Below are 23,102 nucleotides of genomic sequence, written 5' to 3'. Positions count from 1 at the left end.
ATGTTTTCTTGCTGCTGTCCCATATTCCACAGACAGAATCAAATTGGAGAGTTTGATCTCATTGAGAGACAATGGGTCATGCCTTGGCCTGGTGGCCTGCTCAGAAACCCACCCTGCATCCCACAGGTGTATGGAGGATCATGTGCGCAGGAAGGACAGGAGTCCACACACCTACTACTGTGTGGCATGAGTGTCTGCATTCTGGGTGGGATGTGGGTACATGAGTGTGTGTGAGGGAGGGAAAGGGGTTGTGCCCCAAGCTGTTGTATGGCCAGGAGCCTTTTCCCATTGCTTCTCCTTCTTCACCCCAGTATGGGGAGATTTTAGCCCCAAGCCTTGCTGATCCCTGCAAGGCAGGATACCTGCGGGGAGGCAAAGTGGAGCAACTGGTAGAGCACCTGGTGCCTGCCCTGCTCTTCCGGGATGCCTCCTTCATCCCAATAGTCCTGGGAACCTTCCACACCTTCACTACCACACAGCACATACGGACCCTGCTGGTCAGCAGGTAAGCAGCTGGACCCAATGGCTAGGCTCTGGCCCAAGTTGGTGCCCCGACATGAATCTGCTTGAATCCTGAGAAGTAGCATGCTAGGGACAACACCCACACTGCCTGAGGCTGGACCAGAGGCACGGGCTGTGAAAATGCCTGTCCTGGTCCATGCCTTCAACAGCTGGATGTGCAGAATTGTGAGTGGGGCCTGGAGAAGCTCCCCTCTCATCAACACCCCCTTCTCTCCATTGTGGCCTCACTGCCTGAGACCTTAAGCAAAACCTTTTCCAAATTCTCAAGGTGATTGACGTTCTTTCTAGGGTCCTGAACTTATCTGAATCGCACTAGGAAGCACTAGAGGGACACAGAGAACCCATGCCCATTCAGATATGTAGGAGGCAGGTAAAGGCCTTTTCACCTTCTGTCCAGAGGTATATCAGGTTCCACTCGTGTAAAGAACAGGCTGATTCTTGTCATCCCAAGCTCCATCCTGTGCTCAGAAGCCACCAAGAACTGCACCCATCACACTCAGGGACAGTGCATGTGACTTCCTCATGTTATTCCCTAGGTACCGCTCATTTCAAGAACTTGAGGGGGAGAAGGCAGGAGCAAAAGGACAACTACAACAGCGAGTGTGGTGGGGGAAGAGGAGGGACTCTGTTTTCACAGCGGGGGCATTAGGAGCTGCTTTCCGGGAGGCCTCGGGAAAGTGAAATGGTACCCACCTGACTTGAGAGTTCTGAAGGAGAGCTTGAGACCTGCAGGAAACTGTCCACACAGGGAGCTGGGGGTGGGTTCCTCTATTCCTGAGGAGGATGAGAGAAGCTCTGGGACCAAGACAGCCCAGTCACCTTTGCCTACCCTGGGAAAATCAGGACTAGGGAGACTAGGGTAGGCCATACTTCCCAATCATGGACATTCAGTGGGCTTCCTGAGGACTCCGTGAGGGCTCAAGGATCAGGGTGTGCCCTGTGGGTTGAAATCAGGGAAAGACACTTCACAAAGGGCTTAAGGACATGGAGGTGAGTAGAGGCTATCTTAATGAGCACACGCAGGGCTCGAGAAGGACCAAGGGACAGGATGACCATCCCAGAGTGGATAGGTTGGGGAGGCTTCCAGGGACAAATGAAGGTAGGTGCGGGGCATGTGGAAAGAGGAGGGTGGTGTTCACAATTGTGATCTAAGTCTAGTCTCATCCTCCTGAACATATTGCCTGCAGCCCAGCCAGGTGACCTGGCTTGCCAGGGACTTGGACATGAGCGGTCTCATGACCACAGCTCCACACATGAGCTTGAGAGGATCTGAGTGGAGGAGAGGCCCAGCCTCTGACTCGGCTGCTTCTCCCTCTGCACCCAGAGCCTTCGCCTTCATCCTTGGTTGGTGGATGAGGGAGAACCCTGAGGATATCCTGGAAGCACGGGACTCGTCCTGCCTGCAACAACTTGTGGCATACCTCCACCTGAATAGGCCCAGCTCCATCGAGGAGCACCAGGCCTGCCTTCTGCTCACCCAGCTGGACTTCATGAATTCCAAACAGCCAGAACTTGACGGTGAGTAGCAGGAGATGTGAAGGAGACAACAGCTGGGAGATTCTAAGCCATCTCCAATTGAAGGAAGCCATAGGCAAAGGGGCCAAGGAGACCAGAGGCCTTGGAAAGCAGTCTGGAACACTTCCTGTGGCGGAGTCAAAGCACTGGGGCTTCTCAGGCAGGCAGCGGTCTCCTGACATTAGGGAAGACTTAGGGGAAGACATCCTGTAGGGGATCTTGTCCTAAAATATTGGCTGCAGCTCCAATCCTTGGTGATTCTGCAGTATTGCATGCCATGCATGAAGCCCTGGAGACAACCACCACCCAGGAAGGAATCCGAGCATCTTGGCCAGAGCTGGATCTAAGAGCTGCCTCAGAGTCCCCTTCAGCTCCAAGCTCTGCTGGCGAGTTCCAGAGTAGGACTCTGAGAGATGCATATTCGTACTTGGCTGTACCAGCTGTCTTAGATGAGATGAAGCCTTGTGCAGGTAAGCTCATGACTCCCTGCCTTCCACCTGCCCCAAGTACTAGTGTGGAGGTAGTAGTCCCAGACTGAGCTGTTCCCTCTGATTTAGGAGCATTGGCAGCCATCTCTGAGCCTGGAGGACCTAATCCACTGAAACCAAATACTCTAGAACCAAGAAATGATGAGGAAGTTCCAGTGTCCACTGAAGAAACCCAGCTACTCAAGGCAAGGCTGAAGCAAATCCCCCATCAGCCCCAACACCAGCAGCTGATGCAGATCAAGCAGAGGCTCCCATGAGCAATGTGGCAGAGACCTGTGGGCCAGAGGTAAAGGCTGCAGAAGAAGGAAGATTTGCATCAGATGTGAGTCCTTTGCTGGAGGAAGAGGCAGCTTGCCTCCTTGCTGCAGATGAAGAGCCTGAGCGATCTGTTCAGGAACTTGTGCCACCCATTGAGGATGAAGCCCCCAGGCCATCTGTACCCCTGGAAATGTACGGCAAAGGTCTCAGGAAGGCAAAAATCACGACCATGACCTGTCAATCTCTGAGGACTCCAGTTCTCCACTGGAGTGCTGTGGAGCTTGAACCAGCTGAATCCCTGGGGGCTAGAGAGGCAGACATGGCACCTGAAAGAGACCCAGCTCCCTGGGAGTGCCTGGCAGTGGGGGATTTTCAGGTGTCCTCCAGGGTGTCATCCCGGATTTCCTTCTTGAAGTTAAATGAGGACATGAGCACAGCACATTTGCTGGAGTGGCTGCCTGACCAGAAGGCCAAACAGTTCTCACTCATTGCTGTGGTGAGTAGCTTGGCAGCCCTGGGCATGCAGTCTTTCCCTCTCCCCTCTACTGCCCACACCCACCATTTCCCTGTGCAGAGAACATTTCTACTGCACATCCCAGCCTTGTGGGTGCAAAACCCAGGACCAGGTCTGGGTTCACCAAGTCAAACCATCTTGATTTCTTCAGGGACAATTGCAACCACAGAGTGTCCAGGGATCCTGATGGCTCAGGGAGTAACAAGGACAAGCACACAGAAGCCCAGTTCCCTTGGTCTCTCCACTCGCCTTTGAATTCTTAACCCTCACTGGGGGCCTGGTGGCTGTTGAGATCCCATGGCACTCAGCATCTGCCACAGGGTGGAAACAAATGCCTGTGGCCTGCAGACAGAAAGGAGGGCTGGTGGAGAAAGGCAAATGTGCCCTACCTGGGACATGCAGGCCAAGGCACCTCATGATTGGCAGAATGAAATTGGTCCTGCCCTGCCCTCCTCTCTAGGCCCTCATGCTATTCTTAGGGACACACATAGGCCAGGGGCTCTCAGAGGTGCAGGAAGGAGCATGGAGATACACCTAGACATGCAGCTCTGCTTCCTGAGACCCAGTGCCTAGCCCTGCCTCCCATCCCAGGCAGAGCCTCGGGAGGCCTCAGGCAGAGTCCCACTGACCATTTGTTTTCCCTTTCCAGAGGCTCTTGAAAGAGCTCAGACTTTATCATTGTTTGAGCTACGTGAATTCCAACCTGGATAAGGAGTGTCAGGAGCTCCTGGCACCTACAATGCTGGCCATTTTACAACATTGTCATCAAATCGCAAGCTGTGGCATTACAATGTCCTTGTTGGACCACAGTGCTGAGGCAGCAGACAGGGCAGAGGTCTTGGAGCACTGGATGGAGGTGGCTTTGGTATGCTGCAGGAGGGGCCTGGGACCCTTCTTCCCTTTCCCATCCCGACCAGCAGGCTGCCTGCTCACTCACAGCTGCTTCCTGAGTCCACAAACCCCTCCTCAGGCTCGGCCCAGGTTCCAGCCATGTGCCCTCCTGCTCTGCTTCCACTAGGACGGAGTCATCTCCTCAGGCTCCCTAGCATTCATTCCAGTAATCAAGGTGGAGATGTAAGATCAAAGCAGGACCCCGGGGCTGCTCCACAGCTCAACTCACACATTCCTCATCTCTAGAAATGCCACCATCTCAAAAATATCAGCTCCGTATGTGCCATCTTATCTGCCCTACAGAGCAATGCCCTGCAAGGCCTGAAGCAAACATGGAGAGCTGCGCAGAAAATACAAGGCAACATGCCAATGAGCAGATAAGAGCGCAGAAAGAGCATCAAGTCCCATGCCAGTGCTACACATAGGTTTCTTAGGCTATTAAAAATTCTCTTTGCAGGGCTGGGAGTTTGGCTTAGTGGTAGAGTGCTTGTCTGGCATGTAGGAAGACACGGGTTCCATTCCTCACTACCACATACATTTCAAAAAGCCGGAAGTGGTGCTTTGGCTCAGGTGGCTGAGCAATAGCCTTGAGCAACATCCTGACTGCATCACCCCCTGGGTGATGGGCCTCCCTGATGTCTGAGAGTCAGGGGTAGGGACCTGGATGGTAGGTTACTGGACCTGTCAGTCTTGTGTCTTCAACTTGGGACTCTCTAGGTTCCTGTGACGTTGTCCTCTGACCTGAACCTGATTCATGATCAGACAGCCCAGCAGCCATTAAACCAGGCCTCATGTACAGTACCCCATCTCCTGGCTCTCCTCAAATCATCAAGGTGTCCCACTTCAGCTCTCTACTGGATTGATGGACGTTGTTGCTATTGGTTTTCTGCTCTTTCTTTCCTTTTTACTCTTTTTTTTAGTAGGTTGATATTATAACATTTATTCAAATAATGCTATGGGTTAATAGAAACAGCAAAGAACCAAAGAATTAAAATGCAAGCTATGTAAAATCCCAACTAAAACCCAAAAGTGTCTAATGTATTCATTCATTAGCTAACTAAGAGCCCAAGAAAGACAAGACATCCCTGGAGCCATGCCCTGCAAGAGCACCAAGTGGCTGCAGGAGGAGCTGGAGGTGCGCAGCGTGGCCTTGCTATTGCCCTTTGGTTAATCTCTTATTGTTACATTATCCCACTTTGGTACCTGGTGAATTATAAAGATGTTTACTTGTTTCTTTGAAATAGGAGGGGAAAAATGAGGTGAGGAGGTGTGGGAGGGAAATGGGGACAAAAACATAAGAAAGGATATCAGTGTGTGAGAAGTAAAGCACCTTCCATCTGGCGAATATCACTGCAACCCCTCTATACAATGAAATAAAAATAAATATAAAATAAAAAATACGTTTTCCTAAAGAACAAAGCATAAAAATCTACATCATATAAGGTATGGTGGGACAACACTGAAGTAAGTCAGTCTATATCAATGGAACACCAAGTCTCCCTCATTTGTAATAATCAATAGAAACCTTGGGCTCTCCTAGCAGAGATTTAACATAGAACAAAATCTAGAGACATTAGACCAAATAGTATGACACTAAATGCAAGGACCTCCAGGAGAAGGAAACAAAAGCCATATAATGAGTGACTGTTATCCTTAATGTACTATGTTATCTCTCATCTCTTTTGCCATCCCTTGGTTATCTCATATTGTTACAATATTTCACCTTGTTATTTGATATATTTTATATGTGCTTAATTGGATAGGGAAGGAGGGAAGTCAAGATAAGCGGGGGGAGAGTGGGAGGGAAATGGGGACCATGTCATAAGGAAGGGTATCCATGTTTGTGAAGTTATGTACCGTCTATCTGGTGAATATAATGTAACCCTTCTATTAATCACAATAAAAAATAAAAAAATAGCCTGTATCTGTCGATTAAGTCCATTTGGTTCATAGTGCCATTCAATTCTGATGTTTCTTGGTTCATGTTTTGAGTCCAGGAGTGGTCTGGGTATCCTGCCTGTTGGAGACTGAGGCATCACCACACCCAACTAACACTAGGTTGGACTCCATCTGCACTAGCAAATGAAGTGCTGTTTGCTTCATTAGTTTAGATGCACCAACATGAGAGCTACATGTGTAAAAATTGTTAACACTTCTTAAGAGATCATTTTCTTTATTAATCTGAAATGATGTTCCCATGTTTCTTTCAGTTTGTCTCTTGTAATTTTCATATTCCTTGTGTGTATGTTCAGTGCTTGAAATATAGAGTATCTAGTCTTTGTTTTTTCTGATCTTGTCTGATTGGGATCCTGAAGGCCTCCTGTAGGCATCTCAATGGAAAACTCACTTCACCTGGAGAGTCAGATACCTGTCCCCAAACAATTGAGAACACCCACTGAAAAGGAAAAACGGTTTATATTGCCTCATGGTTCGGGTCAATGTATCTGTTGGCTATATTGCTTTGTGCACAGTACATCAAGATAGCACCATGTAGTTGAAGAGGAGGCCTATGGTATATTTTATATACTTTACTTGTTTAATTGAAATAGAGAAGGAATGGGGAAACACAAATGATTGAGTAGAGGTTGCGGGAAGAAAAATGAGAAAACAACATAGGAAGGGGAATCAGTGTTCAAGAAGTTATGTACCCAATGTGTGAAGAATGTAACTGTAATCCCCCATCCATCTCCCTGACATTAGAATACAATTAAAAGGGGAGGCCTAAGTACCTCACAGGGTCTGGAAGAGATACGGAGAGAGGGAGGGAGGAAGAGAGAGAGAGAGAGAGAGAGAGAGAGAGAGAGAGAGAGAGAGAGAGAGAGAGAGAGAGAGAGAGAGAGCGACAGACAGACAAAGAGAGAGAGAGAGACAGAGAGAGCGACAGATAGAGAGAGACAGAGACAGAGACAGAGACAGAGAAAGACAGAAACAGAGACACAAGACCCCCTCATCCCAATATCCCATTTAAGGACACACTCACAGTGACCTAATTTCTTCCCTAACTCCTCAATTACCCCAGTACTGAGGACCAGTGGAAGAACATAGACCTGAGTTCAAACATCTAAGAAAGCACTGGAAAAACTTGATGCCATGTGTTCATGGGCTATATCAGGTCCGTCATGGACGTAGAGAGGAAAAGTATTCCAGACCTGACCAGGCTCATGACAAGCAGCAGAGAGGAGAATCCTGGGGAGTGGAATGGCATCATCACTGCTTGCATTTTCCTCGGCAGGCCACGCGAAGGTCTATGACATAGAGTCCACGAAAGGACCTTCAGATATTGGCCTGTCAGGAAGGTCACGACAACAACAGTGGGTCCAGCAGTTGAAAGGAAAAGGAGATGTGATACACAACAGTGAAAATTCATGATAGAAAACAGGCGCCAATGAGGAACCACTGTACTAATAGCTTCTCAGGGGCTGAGATGTGGAGACTGAGGTTCCAAGCCGTCTCCAGAAGAAAAGTTCCTGACACTCAAAGGTCAAAAGTAGAAGAGTGGCTGAAGTGATAGAGTACCAGCCTGGAGCAAAGAAGCTCAAGGACATTGCCCCAAACCAGAATGTAAGCCTCACAACTGGCACCAGGAAAGAACACAAACATTAACCACTTCATATCTGTCTCCCAAGCTCCATTGGAGGCATAAATAGGAGCATCCCAGTCCAGAGGTCAGTGTGGATGAGGGGACATGAAGGGACAGGTGTCAAGGAATATCATAGGGCCTGGAAATGACATCACCTTTCCAAGCTGAAATACAGTGTCCCCTAACCCACTGCTGATAGCCACACACTTGGACGAAATCAAATTTTCCTAACTCCATCAGACAGACAGGATTCAGCCAGGCCTCAATCTCAGGGCCCTGTGAGGACGGTCTTGTGGTTGTAGACTGAGAGACTCTGCCAGTGGCCAGAACATACTGGGCTGAGCCTCAGTGCTTTTCTGTTTGCAGCTTGGGACGTGGTGGAGTTTAGCCCTGAGGCCTGTCCACCGGGCATCCCATAGAATCTTACATGACTCCTCTCCTTACCATTGCCCTGTTCTATCTCTTTGAAGTCACCAGCTTAGGACATTGGAAATTGTGGTTAAAGGGATACAGGACTGGGCACCAGGAGGCACAGAGCCCATCTGTATCTCCTCTAAGGTGGTGTGGCTGCTGCACCCAGGGCTACCTGGGGAGAGTAGTATTGAACAGTGGCTGAAACTCTGAATGGATGAGGTCATGCTCAGGACTAGCAAGTGGTGAGAAAAGGGGTCATCTGGGGAGGGTGTGTCAGAAGGAAGGGCTCAACTGAAGGGCCCTGCACAGATGACCTCACTTCCTTCACAGTGGAACTTAGAACCTTGGTATCCCAGTAGCCACAGTCAACACAAGCTCCCAACTGCTCACTTGTGTGGCTAACAGACGTTCAGGAGATGTTTGCCAGATTTTTCTCAAATGGGAGAGGCTCGGGCCTCATGGAAGAGGACAGAGGGTGCCTGGCCCACGTCTGTCCAAACAAGGCCAGGCCTGGCCGTGGACACTTCTGGAGATGCTGTTACTGGACCCAACAGGTGACATGGGGAGGTTCAGGGCAGTGAGAGTCTGGGTAGCTGAACATATGTAAATTTCCTGGTCATTAACGGCTCTCCTCTCCCTATGTGTGTGTGTGTGTGTCTGTGCTTGTGTGTATGTGTGGTTAATAATTCTTTAAGTAATTCACCTGACCCTATGTTCGCATATTCCACGTGCCTTTTTCTTTTAGCATAGAGCTGTTAAGTATGCTTTGTCAATAGTCATGTGCATGCGTACTAAATGAATGACAAACAAAAATCAGAGATGTGTACTCATATTCGTTGACTCTCTGGCTAATCCACACTCCTGTAAACATGTGATGACACACTACTCAGGATGAAACATAAGGAGTATGCTTGGTCTCAAAAGGGAAGGCCAGGTGAAAGTCATCCTAAGGGAACACAAACATTGCCAGGGGCTAAGTTCTTTTTGCTAGAGTCCCTCAGCTTTCCTGTCTCAGGTTAGTACTATACCTCATGAGACACACGTTCCTATGGTACCACGTGGATACTTGGACCTTTACCTCTCACAGAATTTCCTCCATAGGCTGCCTTTGAATCTCCTTGACATCTCAGACTCCAGAGTAGCTAGAGTGCAGGCATAAGCCGCTACCACTGAGCCTGTTACTTTCTTTTTTTTTAAATTAATTTATTTATTATACATTCATTCATTTACTTACTTATCCTGACACCCAAAGTACGTATTTTTATATTTTTATTGTAATTAATAAAAGGGTTACAAGATATTTGCCAGATAGAAGGTGCATTAATTCACATACATTGATACCCTTTCACATGTCTAGGTACCCACTACCCTCCCCCCCCGTCTTGGTTTTCTCCCTTTCCCTATCAAATTTCAAATAACCAAATACAAATAAATTCAATATATCAGAAAACAAAGTGGGATACTGTAACAATATGAGATACCCAAGGGACAGCAAAGGAGATGAGAGATAACAGAGTACATTAAGGACAACAATCATTCATTATATGAGCGTGTTTCTTTCATCTTAGAAAAGGAATGAATCAAAGCAAGGCAGGACAGATGATTTTTGGATTGTTAGTTTGCTTGTTTTTGTTATGCATTGAACTCGAGACCTTATTCTTAAGATAGACAACCCCATGAGCCTGTAAACCTTAATCACTGTTCTTTTTTCAATAAGTGGACTCCTCGTTAGTACATGATTGAGTATGGAGGACACTCAATGGGATAGGAGTACCTTGCTCCAATCCTCCTTATGAATGGTGGTCATCCCATAGGCATGAGGTTCAAGAGACCCGTGGTCACCCACCCACACAGGACTGCAGCCTCTCAGAAAATGTCACTGGAATTGCAGAGAACATACACTGGACTTACAACACATGGTATTCCATTTAAATGCACAGGGCGGGGAATGTGGCCTAGGGGTAGACTGCTTGCCAGGCATGCACAAATCCCTAGGTTCAACTCCACAGTACAACAGAAACAGGAAAACCTGCAAAGAGGTGCTGAGAAACAAGAGGTAGAGCCTTGGCCAGAATCTCTAGGAAACACTAAACCCCAAATAACTACTCCAAAAAAGCAGGCAGTGACCCTGTGGCTCAAATGCTAGAGCTCTACCCATAGGAAAAAGTAAAGTTTAAGGACAGCTCCCAAGCATGTATTTAAAGATATCCAGACTGGTAAAAGAAAAGCAAAATTAGATTTGGCAATTCAGTCTAGGCTTCTGACAATTACTTACATATAGCCATAGAAGAGAGAGATGCACAAATATATAAGTATATATAAGTGTGTGTGTGTGTGTGTGTGTGTGTGTGTGAGTGTTCTCAAGAAACTCAAGGGTATGATGTAACATAGTGGAGATAGAAAGCAGCTGCTCTATGTAGTCAAGAGTTCCAGCATCCCTAGATCTAATGACTCTCCTCAGTGTGTAGGTCTTCCACTGTTAAAGAAGCTTCATTCTTGGACAGATGTTCCATGTCTGATGATGACTTCTATGCAGTCCAATAATTGCTAGAAAAGTGATTTCACTGCAGAAAATGGACAAACATATTTCTGAATTCAAATAATGCCAATGGGGCTAATAGGCCTCAAAGGAGTATGTCACCAGATGACCATGAAACTCACATTCAAGAAGCTGCACACAGAACATTCTCCAACAATGATCCACTGCCAGGATACACAAATAGCCTAAAAGAATACCAAACATGCACATCATTGCTCATATCTGGCTGAATGTGGGGTTTGTATGAGGTTACACCATAAAATAGACTTCTGATTCAAATCAGTGGAAAGAGACAATGAAGGACACTGCATATTAATGAAGGGAATGATCTAAGGGGAAAACACTCAAGAAGAGGTAAATATTGATGCACAAACCAATGAATCAACTATGTACACTTTAAAACAGTGTCCTGAGGCTACCCAAAGACGATGGATCCGTTCAACAATAGATGTTAACAATCTACTCTCAGCAAAGTAAATGTTAACCCAACTAAATCATCTGTGAAGACCAGGCTGAAACATCTGACAAAACAATTACCCCATATACTAATCTGTTTGCCATATATATATAAATATAAATATAAATAGACAGGTATATATACGTACTCAGAAACATATCTCTATGAACGACACTGTATAGAAAAACATTTTTTTCTTGTGGGGTTTTGCTGATTCTGTTTTCTTATTTCTTTCTGTACACTTGTTTTGAGTCTATCTTGGGTAGGAACATAGAACTCAGGACAAAAGTGTGAAAATGTTCATCACTGATGTTCAATGGACATTGTACTGAAAGAAATCTAGACAAGTCACATGTAGAAGCAGAAGAAGGAAACTGATAGTTTGCGGAAGGAATGACACTGGACCAAAGGAAAAGAACTCAATACATATCCTATGTAACTGTAACCATTCTACACATCTGTGAAAATAATGTAACTTCTTTACATAGGGATAAAAATCACAGTGAGAGCCTGGTTGGTGCTGGTGGGAGGCTGAGATCAGAGGATCACGGTGCCTGTGTAGAAAAGTCCCCATGAAATGTTCCTCACACATAGCCACTGGGGCTTAAAGCTGTAGTACTCTAGCTTTAGGCAAAAAGAGCTCTAGAACAAGATCCAGGTCCTGAGTACAAATTCCTAAAGACAGGAAGGACAAGGTTGGAGACCTTGACAATACCCAGGTGCTCATGGGATCCAAGCTATGTGACCGAAGCTGGGAGAGCCTGCGGGCTGCATGGGGTCCTCTGCAAGCTGGAGGAAGGAGGGGTCCAGTCCTCCACCTCACTCCTGAGGGCAGATGTCCATTCAGCCTCTCAGGCCCCTGCCAAACTCTCTAGGAATAAGTGGGAGAATGTGGGGGGAGCGATGAAGACAGCAGGAAGACAGCAGAAGCACACGTGTGTCCAGGAGCAGGTTAGAAAAGAGGTCCCTGTGGCTGGAGAGACATGACACAACACACTTCCCAGACCAGGAAGTGGCCGCACAGGTCCATACTGAAATACAGTGTTCCCCAAACCCACTGCTGACTGCCACAAAATGAGGAAGTCACACTTCCCTTGAGACCACACTCAGCCAAGCTCTACCCAGGTGTCAATCCTCCGGTCCCAGTAAGGAAGGGGTTGTGCCCTGTCTAGACAACAACTGTGTATCAGGGACAGAGCACCTTGGCCTGAGCCTCCGTGATTTTCTACTTGCAGCATGGCAACTGGTGAGACTTGACCCTGAAGCCTGACCACTGGGGAATCCATAGCATCTCTCAGGAATCTTCATCTTAAGGTTTCCCTTTCGTGTCTTAGAAGACAAGTGAGGAGCAGAGTGGGACTTGAGAGAAAAGGGGTTTAAGGTTGGGTCCCGTGAGGCTAAGAACCCAATTGTGTCTCCTCCATGGTGGTGTCTACTCCACACAGATCTACCCCGGGACCATAGAATTGAGGTGCTGGGGTAACACTGGACAGCTATGTCCTGCTCGGAGCCAGCACAAGGATAGAGAAGGGGACCTTTGGAGAGGGTGTGTCAGAAGGAAGGGGTCAATTGAAGGGACCTCCACAAATGACCTCATTGCCTTCACAATGGAACTTAGAACCTTGGTATCCCAGCACCCACAGTCAACACAAACCCCCCACAACTCACTTGTGTGGCTAGCAGACATTCAGGAGATGTTTGCCAGTTTTTCCTCAAATGGGAGAGTCTCAGGCCCCATGGAAGAGCGCAGAGGGTGCCTGGCACACGTGTGTGCAAACAAGGCCAGTCCTGGCAGTGAAAACTTCTGGGTCATTGGACCCCACAGGTGATATGAGGAGGCCCAGGCCAGTAAGTGGCTGGAAAGCCCACCACATCTAAGTCTCCAGTCATTACCAGCTCATTTGTATGTGTGTGTGTGTGTGTGTGTATGTGAGAGATGGGGGGGCGAGGCAGACAGAAAGACAGACACAGACACAGAGAGAGGCATACAGACAGACAGAAAGACATGGAGCCAGAAGGACTGACAGAGAGTTACAAGAGAGTAAGACAGAGAGACCGAGAGAGTCAGGGAGAGAGATACAGAGACAAAGACAGCAAGACATACATAGAGAGAATAGGAACTCATTTTAATGTAATTCCCTAGACTGTATGTCACAGTCCTCTTTGGTTCCCTAGTTTCAGCTTAAACTATTCCCCTGGTCCCACTCCAGGATGAAGCTCCAAGCCAGGACGAGGGCTGCAGGGCAGGCACCCTGGAGCAGCTGGTGGAACACTTGGTGCCTGCCCAGCTGACCGGGGAACACTTCTTCATCCCCACCTTCCTCTCCACTTACTGAAAATTCACCAGCACCGAACACGTCCTGGACCTGCTCTTCCAAACGTGAGTACCAACTGCAAGGGCAGTGGACTCTTTTTCTCCACGGGACCCTGGGAATGACCTGCACAACTCTCAGGGCTACGCTGATCCTGTGGAGTGGGGGTGGGCAGAGAAGCATCTTAGGTTATGCCAGGGCCATGGGAAATGCCTTGTGTGCTCCCCGGTAGTGTAGGCTCAGTCCTGTGACCTTCTTCCTCAGGACACAGCTTTCTGCCTCCAAGCTCTGAGCCCTCAGACAAAGCAGACTTTCCCTGTTTGGAGAATGATTCCTCAACTACACATAGAGCAGGGATAGCTGAAGGCAGAGTGAGAGACCCTCGGCCCACAGGATTCTCAAGGGAGAAAAGGCTTGTCCCTTTCCATTGCACATAGGTTGAAGCCCCTCCGGGTCTGGACATGTTTGTAGGGAGAAAGCACAAATAAGCCGCACTGTTGCAAGCCGGATAAAACACAGGAAGAGACAGCCAGTAACTGTGCAATTCCTCCACAGGTTCAGTAGAGGTGAGGCCTTCAAGGACTCCTCTACACAGGATGAAATCCTGCCTTTCTCCAGCCAGGATGGCATGCCACAGGACAAACTCAGAAAGTGAGTGGACTTTGCTCTCAAAGGAGGGCATCTGTGTGCACAGTGGAGCCAGGTTTGAGTGTAGCGTGGTGGGCGAGCTCAGGATCCCAGAGATCTTGACGTCCTCACCACAGGGTTGAAGTGTGGCATATGTATGCAGGAGGAGGTTGACCCATGACCGACAGTGCTGTTGGGAGAGCTGAGCCCTGTGCCAACCCATCCTCTCCACAGTCCCTGATGCCCAGCCTTGCCTGCCCTCACCATGGCCTCGCAAACAGGATTAGAGCATTGATGTCATGTTTTAGGACTTCTGCTGACCCTAGGAAGGCTGGAGGAGTAGAAGGCCTGGCTGGGTCACCAAGAGAACAATGAGGTGGGGAGATAGCCCACGTGTGGCTCTTGGAACGGAGGCAGCAGAGTCACCAGTGGATGTGCACCAGCAGCCAGTTCATGCCAGGCATACAACAGACCCCACGGAGACTCCATGCAGTGGGGAGGGACTAGAGAGCTGCAGGAGTATGGGGAGCTCCCTGGAGAGGGGAAAATTGCTCCTCCCATGATTGGGGGCTCGCTCCCTGGAATTCCCTTCAATCCTTCCTTGGTTCCTGAGCACTGTCACTACCTCCACCACCAAAGAAGCTTGGCTTGGGGAGATACTGATGTCCATGTTTCAAATGAGTGCTGAGAGTGTCTGGGGTAGCCGCTGGCCAGGTTTCTGACTCTGCTGCCCCCCATCTGCCCCTAGTGCCCTCTCTTCTATCCTGGACCTGTGGCTGGACGAGTACTGGGAGGACTTCTGCCAGCCTGCACACTTTGCCTGCCTCAAGCAGTTGCTGGCTCACCTGAAGAGGCACATGACTGGATCATATGTGGAGAACCGTGCACAACTGCTCCTGGCTCAGATGGAGGCCAGAGAGCCCAGCCAGACACAGCCTGATGGTGTGGAAACTGGGTGGGAAGGCAGAGGAAAGAGGCGGGATGAATATGGGCCATAACAGGGTGGAGAAGGCTCTAATAAAGGCCTTGTGCCAGGAAGAAGAAACACGCTGGAACATAGAGACTGTGCAGAGAAGTTGAAAATGAGGATGGGTAGAGGGATCCAGGTTGGGAAGTCAAAGGGAAGAGGGTCTTTATTCTCTTTTCAAACACTCAGGACAAATCCTCATGGAGAGGGCCTTGTCTTCTCCTGCAGCTCTAGCATTAGCCCAGTGTTTGTCTAAGAGGGCAGCATTGAGCCCCAAGCTCTGGCGTGCAGCCTAATTGCAGGAACATTACCAGGGTTAGACCAACACCCAAAGTCAGCCTTGACTCTACTGTACCATGAGATGGGAGCAGCAGCATCAGGTGTGGGTGGCAGCCATGTGTTCCCGGGACTCTGAGGCTATGTCACATGCAGTACCAGCCTCCTTTGCTCTGCTGACTGGGAGCCAGTTTGAAACTTGGCCTCATGGTAGACTCCCAAGGGACCCTGGAATCCATATCCTGGGAACCACCAACCTGGCCCACAGCTTGGGTGGGATCCCTTAATTTATGGAGAATCAAAATAGGACCCGGCATGCTTTTCTCACAGGATCTTCCTGTCCTTCTTCAGGGAGCACAGGGGAGGGACTGAACAAGGAGAAGAATGAGGTCTTAGATTTCCCTCCCCTGTTGGTGGCTGAGCAGCTCACCAGGATGGACTCGGTGAGGCCCTGGGCAGCACAGGGTGGACCGCGCTTCCTTCTCTGCATGGCTGCTTTCTCATCCTTCTCCTTCCCCTAGAGCCCAAGCTTTCATCCAGCCTGAGCTTCACTTTGGTTCACGCTTCCTAGCAACACTCTTTAAATGCAGACACTAAAGTGTATATGACACCTCTGTGTCCCAGGAGCTATGCGTGGAGAGGTGCAGCCAGAATCGCAGCTCCTCGGCACTTCGCAGGGACCACATGAGCTCAAGCAATCATGAGGATTCTGGTGTGTGTGCCAGAGCCTAGTGCAGAAAACAGAAAGTGCTACAGAAGCAGCATCAGTGGATATGAACCAAAGGACAGGCATGGGGTGACTTGGGGAGGGCAGAAATTCGGCCTAGGCCAAGGAGGAAGAGTCACATTGCACAGCAGACCCTGACATGAGGTAGGGACACTCAGGTGCCCTCCAGGGTTGTGAAGTGGCATGACATCCGTACAAACCCATGCCCAAGCCTCAGAGACCCCTACACAGCCAGAGTTCTCAGCCCAACTACGGGACCCAATCTGGGGCTGGGCACTATGCTGTGTGCCAGGCAATGAGACACTCCTTCCTTTGGCAGGAGCTGTTCCTGAAGGTGGTGCCCCACCACTGCCTGCATTCTGCCATTTCCCAGAAGGACAGACACGACATGGAGAACTTGGCCCCCACCATCCGGGCCACCTTCACACAGTTTGACCAGGTGTTCTCCTGCGTGCTCACCACCTGTGTAGGGGACCACAGCATGCAGCCCTGCTCCAGGGCAAGGGTGGTAGAGCATTGGATCTCAGTGGCCAAGGTAAGACACAGCTGCTGCCTAGAGACTCTCCCTTCAGGGTCTTATGTTCTGAGATGTTCCAATGTGCTCAGAGCCCTGTGTGGACTCCAGGCCCTCCTGCCCAGGGCCATCTTGTCTGGACTCCCACATACCACACATGCAATGGTGCTCACTCCTTCCTCATACTCACGACTCAGGGGCAACTTCACCCAGGCCTGGTCAGACCTCTCTCCCCTCTGAAGCCCTGTAAGCAGCTCCCCAGTATCCTTGTACTGACCCTGGCTTAGCCCAGCCAGCAAGGCATCAGGTGGCAGCAGTAGCATGCAAGGCTCACACACCCTTCCCATGCAGGTGCGGGGATCGACGCCCCTGTCCAGCAGGGAAGAACGACCAGCACACGAGGATCCTTCTTGTATCACGCTTTATTGAAGAGCAACTTGCTTGAGGGGAGAGCTGAAGCGGAGGGGCCCTGGGCAGCGAAAGCAGCGGTTTTTATAGCCCTAAGGGACACTGGGCTCTTTCTCATTGGCTGCCCTGTTGCCAAGGCAACTTTAATGCTCGGAATTGGTCAGACCGTGGCTGCTATATAATGGTTATATATAACTGATGAGGTTATATAACGGTTTTGAACGGTGGCGGCCGCTTTGGCTCCCCACATGTAGGAATGCAGAGTCCCCAGGAACTTCTCCTCCCTCCATGCCATCCTCTCTGCTCTGCACAGCAGAGCCATCCAGCGCCTGGACAGCACATGGCAAGAGGTCTCCAGGTGGGTCCTTCTCTCCACAGAAGCTGTGCACACACAGGGACTAGCCAGCTTCACCACCAGCCCCAGAGCCAAGCCTGTATGACCTGGGCTGCTAGCCAGGAAAACAGGGATAGTGCCTGCATTATGCCTGTTCATGCACCGGCAAATGTTCAGTGCATTGTCTCACTGAAGCTGGACAGAGACCCAGAGGAGCTGTCCAGGATTTCTGTGGTAATTCTACATTTCTGTCCAAAGGAAATCCAAGCACAGTTGTCTAATACAACTGGGCTGGACTCCACTGGGACATGAAGAAGAAATTGCTTCCAGCTCCTGGGTCCTTGGGAGCTTCGTACAATCATTTGAAAACCTCCTGTTCAGGCAACTTGCAGGCCTGGCTCTAAAACAAAACCAAGCCTGTCTCCCTTCTCTCTCACTTTCCCATTTGTCACTTCTCTCTGTCCCTCCTACAGAGACAGCATGCAGATTTACGAGAAATTGTCAGAGATCGTTTCTCCTTCGTGCTCTTACTTCCGGACCAAAGTGCTACTCTTTCAGGTAGAGAGAAAGGGGTCAGAAAGAACAGGGCTAAGAAGGCAAAAGTGGGATCCAGTTCCAAAAAGAAATGCTTTCCCTTTATTTTTTCTCTCCATTCTGGATCTTGAACTCAGGGCATGGCTGTTGTCCACCGTTTTTAATACTCAGTGCTCTTCATTTTCAGTCCCAAGCCCACTCCACGTTTGGAGTTGATTGTAATTCACAGACTCAGTGACTGTGGATTGAACTGGGATCCTCCGATCTCAGGCTCTTGAGTACCTGGTATGTAAGTCAGCTGCACTGCTCAGGAGTGAGTTGCTCTGCCATGGGATATTTCAGAGCTGTCCTTAGAGCCAAACAGACATAGCACACACTTGGTTTGGATCTTAACATTCAGAGCCAGGATGTCTACCTGAAGGAACTGGGTCTCTCTGTTCTCCCTAGAGCAGATGCTGCTCACCGCCATACAAACACAGAGAAGGACTAGACAGGGGAACTGAAGGTGGCTGGGGGTTTTCTTGACAAGGGAGGCCAGGCACTGCTCACTAAGTCCTGAAATCTCAGCTGGACATAACTGCGAGCCCTAACCTTGACACTCAACCATGAAACCCCGCAAGTGAACTAGTCGCTCCAATAGAGACACGCACACAAATCAAGAAAGGAAAAGATGTATCTACCTCTACATTCCAACATACTGAGCTCCTTCACACACGATTCCAGAAGCCTCAGTGGGAAGGGCTACAGACTGGACTCCTGAATGCCTTGACCCGCTTGTCCACTACAGTATATCTGGGGAACTCCCCACCCAGATGCATAGAGAAAGATTTCTGCCAGGACACAGACACATAGGGAAGAGCTTTGTGGGAAAGAAACTTTCTCATGATTCAGAGCCCCTCCCCTAGGTGAGGAAATCCAGAATTTTTATTTTATTAAGTTAGCTGAAAGTCCATAATCCTAGATGGGGCTGGGGAATTATGCACAGAAATGCAGTAACTACCTCTGAATACTCCATGAAACAACAACAGAGAAGCTTCTATTGGGGTCCATGAGCTCTTGTATCATTTTCTGCTTACTGGGAGGGCTGATGGTCCACAAAGAATTGGAGTTTCCTTCCAATTCTGCTACCGTTATGTCTTCTTTTTCATAATTCTCCAGAAATTGCATAGCGCCCTGTATGTGCACAAATGCACATGCATAAATTAATTAGAAACATAATGCTTATAAAGAAAACAATTACTCCTCCCTGTGATAGCACAGAGATTTCTTGATAGGAAAGGATTATTTATGATACACAGATGCTACGTCCCATTTTGCTCTCAGGGATGGCAGCTGTCAATCAGCTGGCTGAACCCCAGTGATGTACCCCCACAGAAATGCTCCAGTTAAGCAATAATGGATATCCAGATAGGGTTTTTTTTATTACTGTCATTGTGTCTCTTCTCTTCTTAGACAGAAATTTATGAAGTCAGAGATAGTTTTCAAGATTTTCACCTAGAACATCTTGGCTGTCTTTTACTAGTTCCAAAATTCGTTTTGATAGGGTGTAGTATGATGATGGTAATTTTATACAATTTAACTGGAGATAAGAATTTGTCTACCCTGGCTGCCTCAGAGTAGCTAGGATTGCAGACCTGAGCCACCAATGCCCGGGCCTAAACATGACTTACAGAACTCATTTTCATGATGCCAGTGACTCACTCCTGTAATCCTAGCACTCTGCCACTTAAGCCACAGCACCACTTCTGCCTTTTTCTGTGTATGTGGTACCAAGGAATCCAACCCAGGGCTTCATGCATGGTAGGCAGGCACTCTGCCACTAGGCCACACTTTCAGTTTGTTTTAGTCTGGGTAGCTGTCATAGGCTTTGTGATGATGATGATTTTTTTTTGCCAGTCCTGTGGCTTGAGCCCAGGGCCTGAGCATTGTCCTTGGGCTTTCTCAAGGCTAGCACTCTACCACTTGAGCCACAGCACCACTTGTGGCTTTTTCTATGTATGTGGGGTGCTGAGAAATCCAACCCGGGTCTTCGAGCATGCTAGGCAAGCACTCTTACCACTAGGCCAAACTCCTAGCCACTGATGATTTCTTTTTATTTTGGTCCTGGGCGTGCTACTGGGTGTTGTAGTACCCAGGCTAGCACTCTATCACTTGAGCCATAGCTCCACTTCTGTCTTTTTTTGGTGGTTAGCCAGAGATTAGAGCCTCTCAGACAACTGGACGTGGTGGCACATGCCTGTAATCCTAGCTACTCAGGAGGCTGAGATCTGAGGATTGTGGTTGAAAGCTATGCCAGGCACTAAAGTCCATGAGACTCTTATCTCCAATTAACCACCGGAAACCTGGAAGTGGCTTGTGGCTCAAGGGGTAGGGCAGTAGGCTTGAGCTGAAGAGCTGAGGGACAGTGCCCAGGCTCTCAGTTCAAGCCCCGCAAAGAAAAAAAAAAAAGAGTGTCACAGGCTTTCCTGCCTGTGAGCTGGTTTTGAACCACAATTCTCAAATTTTAGCCTTTTGAATAGCTATGATTATAAGTGTGAACATCCCGGCGCCTGGTTCAACCTTTTACAAAAGAAGTTGACTAGAAAGTCTTCATGAGTATGTAAATAGAGCAAAGAATGGAAGCTCTTTCTCCCGCCATGTCCAGGGAAGAGGACCAGTGATAAACTAATAGAATGCTCATGATCTCACCCATCCACCAACCCTCAAACCCAACTATCTCTGTTATTAAGCAAATAACAGACATGTGCTTTCTCCTAATTTGAATTATTTTCTGAGGATAGATTCTCAGCATAATAGACATGCCAAAGAGCCATATCTACTGTAGCTTAAAAGTTAAAAAAAGGCTCAAAAGCTATTGAACTCACATTAAACTATTGTTAATTTAAATTATGTCTATCACCATTTATGCCTGATAACAAGCCATGGCAAAGTATTAAGCAATTTAAAGTCCTGGGCTCACGTAAAGCAAGGTCTTCTCAGAGATCTACTGCAAGTATTTACTTACGGTGTCCTTAGAGAAAGCTCTTATGAATTTATTAAACTTTTGCTGGTCCATCACTTTCAGTTGGCTTTGCTGAGCACTCATTGTGAAAATAGGCTGGAAAACAAAGGCACACAGGCTATAAGCATTGCTGACACTTCTCTGTCCCCTATGTTAGAAGAAATACATTTGCACAGTACAACCATCTAGCATCCTGAGGTAGCTGGCCTCAGAGATCATTCTCTGTGTCTTTCTCTTGGTAGTCTGGGGTTTAACCTGGGGCCACTTGAAGGATACTCCCCAGCTTTGTTTGCTCTAGGTGATGTTTTTGATAGGGTTTTGCATTTTTGCCCAGGAATGGCCTCAGACCAGGATCCTCCTTTCCTATGCCTCTTGCCTAGCTAGGATTACAAACACCTGCCACCACACTCATCTTATTTATTGAGATGGGGGATCTTGCTAACTTCCCAGACTGGCATCAAACCACTCTGTGTGTGTGTGTGTGTGTGTGTGTGTGTGTGTGTGAGGGGGTGGGGAAGGAGAGGGGGAGAGGGAGAAAGAGGGGAGACAGAGAGAAAGAGGGGGGAGGGGTGAGAGAGAAAGAATATATTGGTCGAAGGGTATAGACAAGGTTCCTTAGCTTTTTTGCTTGAGGCTGTTACGTGACCACTTGAGCTACAGCTCCACTTCTAGCTTTTTAGTGGTTAATTGGAGATAGTTTCATAGTTTCTCACTTCCTGCCCACCCTGGCTTCCAACTATGATCTTCAGAGCTCAGCCTCTTCAGTTGCTAAGTTGTGAGCCACGGTACCTAGCTCAAGTCACTCTCTTCCACCTACTGAATATTTGGAATTAAAAATCAGAGCCATCTTGCAAGGGCCAGATATAATGTTTATGCAGCGATTGTTTGTGTGTTCAAACCAGATGGCTGGTGGTACTAGGGTTCAAATCCAAGGCCTTATGCATGCGAGGCAATGAACTGATTTTTTTTTCTCCATCTCTTGCCTGAACTTCACACAGTGTTGGCTAAATAGTCAATACCAGGACAGGATATTGGAACTGCCAGCCATCGCTAACTATTCTTGAAGGTGTTGCTGAGAGAATGCAGCCTTAAGAAAGGCTCTGGAAGGTAGGTTAGACCTAGGTTACCTGATATCCTCCCAGGGTGATGGTAACCGAGACATCCAGAGGCTGGTTAATAACTCCAGCGACAGATTTAATCAAGGACATGAAGAGCAGCGGGAACCAGACAATGCAGATGAGCAAGACAATGATCATACCGCCCATGCCATATTTTACCACTTTCTTCTTCTTCTGGCCCCGGGGCTGAGGGTATCTCTGCAAGAGAAGGATTCCAAGAGGCCTGGGCACACATGCTGGGAGAGGTGCAGTGAGAGTTCACAGGACTGATTCTTTTCTACTTACACTGACATGGGGATGGCAACCTTGTCCCAACCTTAGAGCAAAGTTGAGAAGTGGAGTGACGCTGTGTCAAGCTTACAACATGTCCTCTGGTCCACAGAGTGCTGCCAAAGAATCCTGAAGGGGGGCTCACACCTGTAATCTTAGCCACTCAGGAGTCTCAGAGCTGAGGGTTATGGGTAGAAGCCAGCCTGGGCAGAAAAGTCCATGAGACACTTGTCTCTGTTTAACTGTCACAAAAGCCAGAAGTGGAGCATGACTCAAGAGGTAGAGTGCTAGCTTTGAGCATAAAAAAATCTCAAGCACAGTGCTGAGGCCCTGAGTTCAAGCCCCAGGACTGGCAAAAAGAAAAAAAAAAGTATCCTGAAAAGTTGTGTGTTTTGTTTGTGAGTGTGGGTCACACATCCTGCAGACTAAATTGAATGTTTTTAAGGCATTATGTATGGAAAAGAAATTTTAAATTCCTGAATACTTAAAACCAGCGTCTTGAAGTCAGCCTTCCCTGCATAGAGGATAGAAAGACTTTTAAATGGCATTCCTGAAGCTGGTGCTAGAGGCTCTGCTTATAATCCTCACTTCTCAGGAGGCTCAGATCTGCGGATCACGATTTGAAGCCATCCAGGGCAGAAAAGTTCCTGATACTCTTATCTCTAATTAACCAGCAAATAAAACCAACCAACCAAACAAAACGCAAAACTAGGGCAGGGAGTTTGGCCTAGTGTTAGAGTGCTTACCTAGCATGCACAAAGACCTGGTTTCGATTCCTCGGTACCATATACATAGAAAAAAACCAGAAGTGATGCAGTGGCTCAATTTGTAGAGCT

At 48.3% G+C, this 23,102-nt stretch overlaps 1 protein-coding gene and 1 pseudogene across 1 annotated transcript; one reads left to right on the top strand and one right to left on the bottom strand.

Moving 5' to 3' along the window:
* On the top strand, window positions 1–4,569 carry LOC150039950 (ral guanine nucleotide dissociation stimulator-like). The gene is made up of 8 exons (XM_090327472.1): window positions 1–126; window positions 312–505; window positions 1,059–1,118; window positions 1,847–2,040; window positions 2,280–2,507; window positions 2,753–3,279; window positions 3,947–4,162; window positions 4,435–4,569. The coding sequence occupies exons 1-8, from the start codon at window positions 1–3 to the stop codon at window positions 4,567–4,569; spliced, it is 1,680 nt and encodes a 559-aa protein (XP_090183598.1).
* A 14,304-nt stretch (window positions 4,570–18,873) lies between these two features.
* Window positions 18,874–23,102, bottom strand: part of LOC150039949 (piezo-type mechanosensitive ion channel component 2-like) — a 171,862-nt pseudogene continuing 167,633 nt past the window's right edge.

The sequence above is a fragment of the Megascapheus bottae genome, unplaced genomic scaffold (genome assembly GCF_031878675.1).
Source record: "Megascapheus bottae isolate mThoBot1 unplaced genomic scaffold, mThoBot2.hap1 HAP1_SCAFFOLD_43, whole genome shotgun sequence".
NCBI classification, from domain to species: domain Eukaryota; kingdom Metazoa; phylum Chordata; class Mammalia; order Rodentia; family Geomyidae; genus Megascapheus; species Megascapheus bottae.
Note: the sequence above shows the minus strand (reverse complement) of the source record. Positions and strands in the feature narration are given on the sequence as shown.